Genomic DNA, 12,129 nt, shown 5'->3' with positions numbered 1-12,129 from the left:
TTATCAGTTCAGTGAATTTCGTGACATCTTCCCAGTACATTTCTTGTTTAAGCTGATTAGAGTCAGAGTCTGTTGCTGGCAATGCAGAAACCCTTACCATACAAAAAGATGGTTGAATGATAATAAGCTTAATTTTATACTATTAATAGTTTCTATATACATATATTTAAAATCAACTATGCTATTATAATTAATAACCTTAACTTAATGCTAATACAGAGAACACACAGTTGTTTTTTTTAAAGATTTTATTTATATATTTGACAGAGATCACAAGTAGGCAGAGAGGCAGGCAGAGAGAGGGGGAAGCAGGCTCTCTGCTGAGCAGAGAGCCCGATGCAGGTGCACTTTTCAAATTTCAAGTTTATGGAACATGTACAAAATGATCTGCTAGGTAACATACACAAATCAATAAATTGCAAAAAGTAGAAATACAAGTGCCACAGTGTAAAACAAAATAAAAAAACTAAAAATTAATTCCAAAACCATATCCACACTTAATTACTCTGGAATAAAAGCTCAAACTATTAAAAATTTAAGAAAAAAAAAGGTAATAGGAACATTGCCTGTCAAAATCTATGACATAACATGGGATAAAATGATTCTCAGAGGAAATTTTATAACATCTTTCTTGGTTATGGAGATGGAGAATAAATGAACTAAGGAGTCAATTCTAAAAGCTAGAAAAAAGATAAAATAAAAACCTTGGTCAATAATGCCAAAAGTTGATCTTTTAAGAAATAAGACGTAAATGATTAAAATTATTAATGAGAAAGGGAGCATATGAGGATCATTTTCAAAATTATGAGAGCATTTTTAAATTATGGGAGTCAGGGCACACCTGTGTGGCTTAGTCACCGGACATTTGCCTTTGGCTGGGGTCAGGATCCCAGTGTCCTGGGATCAAGCCCTGCGTTGGGCTCCCTGCTCAGCAGAAAGCCTGCTTCTCTCTCCCACTCCCCCTGCTTGTATTCACTCTCTCTCTGTCAAATAAATAAAACATTTAAATAATAATAATACTAAAATAAGTAAATAAATTATGGGAGTCAAGGCTTACAAGCAAGGCACAAGATGAAAAGTCATTAAAAATTGATTAGACTCCATTTTTTACTTTTTAAAGATTTTTTCATTTATTTATTTGACAGAGATTACAAGTAGGCCGAGAGGCAGGCAGAGAGAGAGGAGGAAGCAGGCTCCAATTTGGGGCTTGATCCCAGGACCCTGGGATCATGACCTGAGCCAAAGTCAGAGGATTTAACCCACTGAGCCACCCAGGCGCTCCTAGACTCCATTGTTAACATTAAGTCTCCATAAACTAAATTAACAAATAAGTGAACTAGAAATAACATGAGTTAAAAGTCAAAACCATAAAGAGCTGCGATCAACTAATAAGGAAATCATATACACAACCAAAAATTTTAACGCACAAAACTGTTACACAAATTCTTGGAAAAAGAATTACCAATCAACATTTGAAAGCATGCTCACCCATAGTAGTAATCAGGTAAGTTTAAGGCAGTAAGACCCCACTTTTCACCCATCAGATCTGCAGAAATTTTAAAACCTAACATGCGGTGTTAAAAAGTTTGAGGAAACAGGCACTCTCATACGTTGTCACTGGGAATGTAAATTGGTAGTATTTTTGGAGGACCATTTAGCAGTACCCATTCAACTTTCTAATGAGCATCCCTCTTCGGATCAGGCCACTTCCAGAAATCCATCCTACAGAAATATTCGAACAGGCGCACAAAGATATAAGCATAAAAAGGCTCCTTTAGTTTTTCTTTTTTCTATTTTTGGGGGGGGGGAAGATTAGTGTTTTCTGTATGTCAATCAGAAGGAAGATGCGGTTAGATGAAGATCTGATGAACGGCCTTTAAAATGAATGAGAAAATCTATACCTACTTGCGTGAAAAAAATTGCCAACAGTGGCTTTTACAATGATAGAAAGTATTGAAAGCAAAGATACATACACAGGGAGCCGCACGGAGAGGGGCACGTGTGGCATGGAGAGACTTCCACTTTTTATCCTAAATCCCAGCGTTGTTTTAATAAAGAAAAAACAAAAGGAGAAAAAGGAAGAGTTCGGAAACAGACACATCAAAACTGGTGAGTTTACCTTAGGGGAGGGGGGAAGGGTGAGAGCGGAAGACGGGTTTTACCTCCCAAACACTCTCTGTAAACTGAAAAACAAACATGCAAGCAATTTTTGTGAAAACAAAACTTTTAATATAAAAAAACATATAAAAATACTTTTCGAAGAAGGAGTTTACAGTTCTCCCAAACAGAGCTTTACAATCTTCGAAGTCCCCGTAAGAAATACAACAGGATGCTCTGGGTGTTCACCTGGTCCTTTTCCAGTTCTCCTTCCTTTAAGAGGTAATTAGGAACTGCTTCACAAGAACTCCTCTCTCCTCTCCTGGGTGGAACCTTCCAGACCAAGAGCTCAAAGCACCGTGGCCCGGCAGTCCCGGGGAGAACCCCCGGAGCAGGATCGCAGGGGTGGGGGCCTTCCCTCCGCGAGCCGGCAGGCCCGCAGCAGTGCAGGAACTGTCCGAGCTCCCCGGAGCTCCTCCCGCCCTCGGCGGACCGTCAGCCACCCGCACCGCAGAAAGGCGTTAGGCGAAGGCGAGGTCGCGAGCCGGAACGGGGCGACCGGCACTGCCACATGGCCGGCGCGCTTGCCGCGTGGACGCGTGCCCGGACGCGCCCCGGGAAGGGCACAAAGGCGGGCCGCGCGGCACAAGGTGCAGAGGGCGGGAGGCGTGCGCCCACCGCCGGGCCCTCACCAGGGCGCGGACAGAAGGCACCGGCAGGGCCGCCGCCCGGCCTGTTCTGCCCCGGAGCCCCGGTCCGCAAGGGCCTTCTAGCCCCGCGCTGGGGCCCGGACGCCTTGACGCACGTCCGCCCCCGAGCGCGCCCTCCATTTTGTCCCCGGTCTCCTTCGGGCGAGGGGGGCGGCGCTATTTTAAAGCCGTTAAGTCATGGAGCGAAAAGGGGAGACGGCGGTGCGGGCGCGGGACCATGAAGTGCAAGGGGCAGGCGCTCGGGGCTACACAGCTGCCGGCGCTGGAGATCCGCCGGCGGCACCCACGGCTCGGCCTGGGGCCGGAAGGACAAAGGACACGCAGGGGACGCGGGGCGCGAGCGAGCGCGGGGCAACTTCCGGGCCGGTGGGCCAGGGCTGGGGGCGGGCTGGGCCGCCGACCCGGCCGCAGGGCCCGCGCGCAGGACAAAGCGGCGGCGGCGCGCCCGCTCCCCCCGCCGCGGCCCCGGCCCGGCCTCGCCCCGCGCGCGCGCCCGGCGTGCAGGCACGCGGGCGCGAGCCCGCGGCCGACGGGTAGAAATGGCGGTTGGGGCGGAAGGAGGGGGTTGGGACGGGAAGCAGCGCAGGCTCGAGAATCCAGGGCGCTGTTCCGCCCCCGCCCCGCCGAGGATCCTGGTGCAGGGGTGGTTAACGAGCTGTCCTCCTCTCTCGACCCCGGCCTCCCGGGCTGCGGAGGGTCCTCTGGGGAGAAGCCGTCACCCGTAGTTTGAACAAAGGAGATGGCCCCTCTGGCCAAGCGGCGGCCCGGCCACTGCAGAGACGCAGAAACGTTCCCTAAAATGGCGGCCGGCGCGCGGGGGCGGGGCTGGCCGGGCTTCCGCTCGCGGCGCGGGCGGGGCGGGGCCGCCGGCACCCGCCCGAGCCCATGGCCGCCGCGGCAGACCCCGGCGAGCCCGCCAAGGGGAAGGTAACGGGGCGGTGGGGCGCGCGGGGCGGGCGGCGGGCTGCAGACCCCGACCCGGGGCCCCGTCCCTGGTTTCTCCGGCGTCGCGGGCTCCAGACGGTTCCCGTCCCCACCCCGTCACGCTTTAGCTCCCTCGCCGGGCCTGGGGGAGGAGGGCTTTGAAGCCCCGGGCGGGAGAGCTGTGCGCTGGAGGGGGCTGGTGCCGGGGAAGCGTGGTTTCCGAGCTCCCGGAGGACCGGCTGATGAGGTGTACTTAACACGGAGGGACCCCGAAGTGCTGTCGAGCAGTGAAAACCTGGGTTAGATGCAGAGCGGGAGGAGCGGATGTCAAGCGGAGGGGTTTCCTTTTCAGTGCGCTGACTTGTAAACCGCACCATTCCACCTCTCTGCGTAAGATCCAGTCGCCACCGCCCGTGGCTCCCGGGATAAAACCCGAGTTCCTTGGGCTGGACGGTAAAGACTTTGACCAAGCCCTTGTCAGCCTGTGTCCGTCTCGTCTACTTTCCAGAGGCTTTGGAGACGGTGGGCCACGAAGGGAGGGCACTTTCTTCGGGGGGGGGGGGATGACTCCCCAGCGCAGACTGAAATGCGCCTGTTCCACCCCCCACCCCGCTCCCCGGCGCCTTACTCGGCTGCGTCATTCCAGCAAGTCCCCGATTTCTGTCGTCTGCCCCTTGGGCTCCCTAAGGGAACCCAATTTACCACCTCAGTGCTGGACAGATAATAGATGTTCAGGAAATAGGAAAAAAGCCATTTTCCAGTGGTAAGCTTATAAAATGTTAACAGTGGGTCAGTGATGCACAAGTATTGACTCAAGACCCGCTGTGTGCCAGAATGCTCCTAATCTACAATTACAGGATATGCTCTCTCCAGCTTGGAAAATTTTGCTACTTATTCAAAGTTACTGCTTTTCTGGGGACTTCTCCATTTAAATTTCGCCAAGATCAAATGGTTAATATGAACAAATATTGGATACATTATCTCCAGATTCAATATCAAAACATAGTGTGTCAGTTTTGACGCTGTTGGTGTCTTTTCTGTTTTTCATGCCTCATATACTACTTGGAATATGCTTAATGTAACCAAGTGTGCCCTAATTTAAAAGTGGTTTATTTCAAGAGGCACCCTAACTATATAAACGGGGCTTTTATCCCTCTTGTGTCTGGTTATAGCCTTTGATAGGAGATAACTGCCATCATTTAAGGGTCAGAAGTATGGTTTAGCCATTAAAAGCCAAAAAAAAAAAAAAAAAGGAAAGTATAATAATAATGACCTAATTGGTTCATCATTAGTAAAACAAAATACTGTGGTTGGTGAAATGAAGGATAGGGACAAGCCCTAAAACTGAGCACTGAGCAGATTTGTGTGGTGAGGTTAAAGAAAAAAAACGAAAGACTTGTAAATTGCTCATGAAATACTAGTATCAAAGCTCACTAAGGAGATTATAAAATTTATATAACATAAGCTAGGGCTGAATTAGTAGCCCAGGGTAATGTCAGAAAAGGAAGCCTGCAGTTATCAAGCTGACAGAACCCTCAAAAACTCTGCTCCCATCGTTTGCTCTCCAGGAAACTTTAAAATACGAAATTTGGTACATGCCTACCAGGAAGGTGCTGTAGGTAAATTTTAAATTTATTAATAAACCCATTGAAAAAAGTGGTGTATGTATCTACTGAGTATTAGGCACTAAACTAGGAGCTAAAGATACAGCCTCGATCAAAACAGGCAAAATGTTCCTTGTGGAACTCACATTCTACTGCAGGAATCAAACAGGCAATCAATTTCATTTACTGAGCCAACCATGCAGAGATCCTGGAGAAAGGCAGCACACGCTGGGTCTCGTTTTGTCAGAGGAGCGCCAGTGTACGAAGACTAGAAGACAAGACAAGGATACGAGAAAGGAGGGTGGGCGCTAGTTTTGGGCGGGCGTCAGGTCTGGCAGGGCCTTCCCAGCAGTTGTAAGGCATGGAGGGTTTTCAGAGGACAATGATCCAGTCATCTGAGTGGAATCAAGAGCTTTTAAGATACTGTGAGAGACCGTGGTAGGAGCACTGAACGTGGGTTTGATGAAGGAATCAAGAATGACTCCTAGGGTTTTGGTCTGCAAATTGGGTGAGTAGTGATGCCTGAAAAATAATTCTAATTGGAAATCCCAAGTTCAAGGTGCTTCTTTGACATACAAAAGGTGTTGCTAAACCAATGAATCAGAAGGCAAAACACTTGGGAGAGGTTAGATGTGATTTACCAAATTGGCAGGCATCGTCGTGTAAATGGCATTTAACTGAAAGCCTGCATTTCTGAGCGGGCCAGGGCAGCTCTTCAGACTGAGAGGTCAGAGGAGGGAACAGAAGCCAAACTGCTAGGAATGGCCAGTGAGGTGGAAACCCAGGAAGCCTTGTCCTCTTTGAAGCCAAGTAAAGAAAATGTTTCAAAAACAAATGATTATCTGTGCCATGCGTTGATGGGAAGGGTGCCGGCATGTGTGGTGTCTGGACCGAGCTGCTGCGGTGTGGCGTAGGAATAAATGCTCTTTGAAGGGACGTAAACAGAGAAGAGATTTCTAATACATAGGTTAACGAGTTTTGCAGAGAAATGGGACAGTAGCTTAGGAGGCTTGTGGAGGGAAGGAGTGTCAAGAGAGTTTTTTGTTTGTACTGGAGAGGAAAAATAATGGTGCAGATGAGGACGGGGTGACTAGAAGCAACTTCTGAAGTGGAATCAACTGCAGTTAGGACCAGGTTTAAATAGGCGCCTGGGGGGCTCAGTCGTTAAACCTCTGCCTTCCACTCAGGTCATGATCCCAGGGTCCTGGGATGGAACCCTGCCTCCGGCTCTCTGCTCAGAGGGGTGTCTGCTTCTCCCCCCCCCCACCCACACCCCGACTCGTGCTCTATTTCAAGTAAAATCTTTTTAAAAAAGAAGAATGGGAGCCAGTTCACCCTATGCAGCAAGAGAAAAGACTCTGAACACTGATGCAGAGATGTTTGGCAGTGGGAAATGGGCTGGCTCTAATTCAGTATATTTCCTTAAATTATTAAATTGATATTCCAGCATAGAAATCTTTTAAGCACCTTTTCGTTCCATCAAGGTGAGCTGGAAGATCTGCCTTTTTAAATCTAAGCTTTAAAACTTAATGGGATGCCTGGCTGACTCAGTTGGCAGAGGGTTGGACTCTTGATTTTGGGTCGTGAGTTCGAGCCCCATGCTTGGTGTCATTTACCTAAAAAAAAAAAAAAAAAAAGATTTTTAGCCTACGAGTTTAAACTTTCATTAGTTTAAGGCTTAAGTTTGTTAACAGCAAAAGTTAACCCTTAAGACTGCAGACTACGTAGGGAATAAAAATGTGAAACGCTTGTACATCATGAATAGTACTTAGAAGGGATTTATGGTTTGAACCTCTATTACAAATTTGAGTCTTACAATTCGGTGTACTTTCTAAAAGCATTGTATGTGCTTAAGACTGGTTCTTCGTTTTCCTGTATTTGCTTTTAAGTCATCTGTAGTCTAAACTCTAAACTTTACCAGGAGGCCAAGAATTCTCTACTAGTGAAGAGAAGATCATGCTCTTAAATCAGTCTGCGTTCCTACCCAGTTTTGATACAAATTGCAGAGAAACGGTTATGTACGTAGTCCCATCCACCCTCTCCCCCCACAAGACGTGTAACTTTCGGAAAACGTCTCCCTGAGCCTTCGTTTTTTCATTTATGATCAAATGGTCAAGTGACAAACTACAGGTTTTGGAGATCGGGCTACATGAGATGTTGAGAACAAGGAATGTAAGGGTCCCAGCAGGAACAGCACCTCCCCCCCCCACACACCACCTCCAAATCAGGACATTCATCAGACCAGCCCCCCCAGCGTTGGTTTCCCAGCTTCGGCCATGCTGAGCAACCCCAGTTTTGCTGGGCGCGGGGCTGATAAATGCTGAGAAGGTCTGGCGGCAGCACCCTTGGCCTGGAGCCACATGTTGGGCTTTAAAAGTTTCCATTTTTAAAAACAGATGTAATTTCTGTTAAGGCATCTTTTTAAATAAGCAGATTTTTTAAAAAGATGCATTTATTACAGAGCGCGCACAGGGGGAAGGGGGCAGAGGGAGAATCTCAAGCAGTTGGCATTCAGCACAGAGCCAGACACGGGACTCCAGCTGGGGACCCTGAGATCATGACCTGAGCTCAAACGAGTCAGGCGCTTTTAACATTGTGCCACCCAGACACCCCAAAATATGCTGATTATTTTTGAAGACCTTTTAAAAACACTTTAAAGATTTTGAGAGAGCAGGGGTGGGGGGCCAAGCAGACTCCACGCCGAGCGCAGACCCTGACGCAGGGCTCCGTCGCACAACCCTGAGATGACCCCAGCCAAAAAATAGCGAGCCTTAGCCGACTGAGCCACCCAGGCACCCAAAACTATTTTTCTAAGCAGTATCTAAAAGTGGTTTCCTCAGTCTGATAGGTTCACAGGGGAGAAAGAAAAAACAAAAATCCTTCCTTAAGTTTTCCTAACTCAGATCCCCACGGCCCCTCCCAGACCAGAGTCAGCATCTGAGCAGGCAGGGATAATGAAAACCTCGAGACTGAGAAAGATGCTGTCCTGACTTGAGCAGCACCCTCGGTGTTTGGCAAGCATACTTTATACTTTGTGAAGAACTGGGGTTAAGAGCATTTTGTCCAAGTGCCCCACAAATGTTTTGTCTGCAGATTCGGGGGTACCCTGGGGTCACGCTAGAGCTCTGCCATGGGGAATCCACACGAAACAGCTAGCAGCAGCCTGCCCAATAGTTCCTTTTCTTCTCAGAACCACACCGCCCCCCCCCCCGCCCCCAAACCCTGTGGTGGAAGGTGGTGTTGGTCTACTAGCTTCTAAGACCTAAAATGGGCACTAATCACCACCTTGGCCTTCCTCTAGAAAAGCAAGCGCTTTCGAAGGTGTGGGCATTAGCCCTGGCCTGGAATATGGAGCCCGGCTGCTTGCAGAGTGGCTCACGACACCCTCCTGCCTGCCAGGATTATTTTGTCCTGAGTTTTTTTTCCTAAATGAAGCGAAATAACCTAAGCAGCAGAATTAAATCCCCCAGCCTCTCAGATTTATATTCAAGAGCTTTTTACAATTAAAGTCTGCAACACTGAGCACCTGCTGTATCCACCAAACGATGTTAGGGCTGTGTGTCAGAGTGGGGTTCGGGGAGGGACAGAGAGAAAAGTTTTAAAAAAAAATGGAATAATCAAGAAAATATGTAGTTTTTGCTGTATTATGAACCGAATCACACTTGGTCTTTTCTGGCAGCGGTTTGAGCCAAAGAAGCAAACAGGAGAATATACATCAAGAACGTCCTCCATAATTCAGCCTGCAACCTGACTTGCCTTTTCCGGTTCCTTTCCCTTTCCATTCCTTTCTAAGCGTCCCCTTACCCTACACAATCCTCCCATTTTAGCATAAAATCCTGCTTCGTACTAAATTAAGTTTTAGGTAAGTCTCACTAAGTCTTCTAAGTCCTTATCAATGGGAATGCCACAATGAAACAAATGTGACTTTAAAAAAAAATGTGTCCTTCCCTCCCAGAGCCCTGAAATAAGAGTTCCATTTGACATTCACATGAAAACGTGTGACGGTTAAGCTGGCAGGATCTTTTTTTTTTTAAATCAGGAAAATCAAGTCCATAAGTCCCATGAAAACTGCAGAGAATATAAGAATCATTCGTTTTAGCACTTGAAGGAATTTATCACGTAGCCCAATGCCTTTCATTACAGAGGGCGGGCCACGGAGATTAAAAAAATACATGTATCCTACAGACGACCCAGTTAGCGGCAGAGCCGAGACCAAACTCAACTGGATTTCCCGCTCTTCCCATCACACCTCCCCTCCCCTAAGTGTAGTTGCCGTGTCCTACCGACAAAGACACACAGTCAAGTGCAGTTTCTTACCACAGGTAAAACGAGAGGAGAGCTACTGCAGACATTTTTAATACCAATAAATCTGAAGTTCTTGAATTTAAAACTTTTATCAGCAAACCTGGTTAGAATAATTCTTTTCCCATTTTGTGTCCCCCAGATTGGAAGAACTGTGGTGCTCATTTCAGGGATGGCCAGATTCCCAGATCATTTCATAGGTGTTTAAAGACCTCATAAAATAGCATATGCTGTTACCCCCAGACCAGCCAATTAGCAAATTTCATATTAACACCATAATTTAATTGGTTTAGGTTTATGTTGCCCGGCTGTTATGGGGTTTTCTGGTCAGATTCGCAAGATTTCCCACTTAAAATTCAGATCATAGGCCAAAAGCCTGATGACCAATGACAGTAAACCAAGATTCATGGTTATCACCTAACACATACTCTGACCTTTGCCAAACCAATAAAATATTTACTTGTTCAATCCAGGTTCTCTTCTGTTTTATCCTAGCCCTTTAAGCTCCTAGGAATTCTAGATGTTGAGAACATTCCCTGTGCTCGGGACTCGGTATTGTATGGTTCATTAGGATCTGTTGTGGCTGGCCTTGGACATTTTTTGTTAACTAGTGAGTATCTTTTTCTTAATGTATGATGAACATTTTCTAAATGGACTAATGTCGAATTTAATTACGGTGGTTATGGTTTTTACAGGTAGGATTAGAAGATCATGTGATGTTGGCGTAGGAGGATTTATCTTGGTGACTTTAGGATGCTGGTATGTGTACCAAGTAATTCAAGAAGATCCAGGATCATGATTGATCTATTTCAAGCACATGCTCTTTCCAAGCAATCTGTCACTGGAGGACTCCCACCCACTCAGTGAGGAATGTTCTGTTTTTTAATTTAATGGAAACTTGCCTTACAAAAGGGTACTGCTGGGATGCCTCTTTCAAGTATGTATATGCAGACCTATTGTACACTACAAACCATCTGTCAAATGAGCAGATGAATGTGTGACATTCCACCGGTACCAAGTTACAATTTCTAATCTGGGAAGGCCTCAACCTTCCAGGTTACCCCGATGCTCTCATTTCCTGCTCATGACATTGCATCTGAAAAGCCTCCTTTAAGAATGTGCTCACAACTGACCAAACACGTACATGGCTCTCCTGTGTTCTGAGCAAAATAAGCCAGAGCCAAGAGTATGTAGTATATATATGGTTCCACTGGAGGAGATTCTACCAGAAAACTAGGCTAGATGAGGTCACAAAAGCCTCACTTTAGGTAAAACCTACCTCATTTGTTAGTGACACTGAGCCACTCCAGAAGAGCCCTCCAAATTAGAAAGGTTGCAGTAATACAGTCTTGGGGCAACCACCTGTCAACATCTTAGATTTTGTTACTACAAATCTCAAAATGGTTTCTAGAGGAACTTTTCTGTTAAAAATGACTCCGTTGTGTTCTTTTCTTGTAAGGTTCCATTGTAGGTATAATTACGCAAAGCTAAGAATCCAGGAAAGAATTGCCAGAGATGGAATTAAAAATCAGATTCTCTACGAAAGCACCCACCTTGATCCTGAAAGAAAACAAAGCAAGAGCGGCAGCTGAGCAGCATCTCAAGCATCGAAAACCTGGTGGCGGCTGCAGGGCCGGTGCGAGTCACATGGAGGGCGGCCCAGCACCCTCGTCGCGTGCACGTCCCGCCGACTTGCAGTCACATAAAATAAAAGATGTGTGTGTGGTAGTTTTTTTTTTTTTTTTTAAACACTTGTAGAAGGCGCACACACTTGCTCTGGCCCTCGCTCTACTGCCAGGAAAGCATCTTTTGGACTTGCCGAACTTGGTGCAGAGAACAGTGTAAACAAGATTCCCCTGCTGAATTTTCAAACTCCTCTTAAAAACAAATCACTATTACTGCACCTTGTTAAAAATGAGGCAGTACTTCCCAGTTTCTGAAGTCAGTGCCTTTGTAAGAACACTAATGGGTTTTTTTGACTTTGCAAATTGATATTTTTAAAAGTGTACACTCACTGCTTGACCCGATTCTTCCATTTCTCAGAACAGGTAGGTCATCTCCCCAAAAGTAAAGATAAGGATAGTTTTTAAACGCTCTAAATGTTTCTGGATGTATGCAGTGTTTTGCAATTTAAATAGACACATGGCACACACAGAAGTATTTTCAGAACTAGTCTGATGCAAAACCACCAGAGGATCACACACACATCATTAATATGTCATTGAGAATTCAACCCGCTGCTATTAAAAAAAGGCAAAACAAGGCACCCAACCATGTCCACAGCATTTATTCATTCAGGAAAAAACTCTCCCTCTCCAAAGCAATGCAATTTTTTTGTCTTAATGTCAACATTAAGAGAATCTTTTAAATATAACACAAAACAAGCTAGAGGTGTTCCTGGTTAAGAAATGATAATGAAAACGACCAGCAGACAAGGACTCTGGCATTATTAATGATCCTGTTACTTGATTATCACAGTAAGCCAGAGAAGG

The 12,129-nt window shown here is 46.4% G+C and overlaps 1 protein-coding gene across 1 annotated transcript; it reads left to right on the top strand.

The window, feature by feature from the left end:
• The first annotated feature begins 3,581 nt into the window (after positions 1-3,581).
• On the top strand, positions 3,582-11,365 carry LOC123927920 (cytochrome c oxidase assembly protein COX20, mitochondrial). The gene is made up of 4 exons (XM_045982872.1): positions 3,582-3,734; positions 10,133-10,247; positions 10,333-10,396; positions 11,097-11,365. Exons 1-4 carry the CDS (start codon positions 3,693-3,695, stop codon positions 11,227-11,229), a joined length of 354 nt encoding a protein of 117 aa, XP_045838828.1. The 5' UTR covers positions 3,582-3,692; the 3' UTR covers positions 11,230-11,365.
• Positions 11,366-12,129: the final 764 nt, after the last annotated feature.

The sequence above is a fragment of the Meles meles genome, chromosome 17 (assembly GCF_922984935.1).
Source record: "Meles meles chromosome 17, mMelMel3.1 paternal haplotype, whole genome shotgun sequence".
NCBI classification, from domain to species: domain Eukaryota; kingdom Metazoa; phylum Chordata; class Mammalia; order Carnivora; family Mustelidae; genus Meles; species Meles meles.
Note: the sequence above shows the minus strand (reverse complement) of the source record. Positions and strands in the feature narration are given on the sequence as shown.

Excerpts from the sequence above, each read along its gene's own strand:
- LOC123927920 (XM_045982872.1), top strand. The coding sequence starts at position 3,693 with ATGGCCGCCGCGGCAGACCCCGGCGAGCCCGCCAAGGGGAAG. Across the intron at positions 3,735-10,132 it reads GCGAGCCCGCCAAGGGGAAG|CCCTTTAAGCTCCTAGGAAT; the intron begins GTAACGGGGCGG and ends GTTTTATCCTAG. Across the intron at positions 10,397-11,096 it reads TTGGTGACTTTAGGATGCTG|GTTCCATTGTAGGTATAATT; the intron begins GTATGTGTACCA and ends TTTTCTTGTAAG.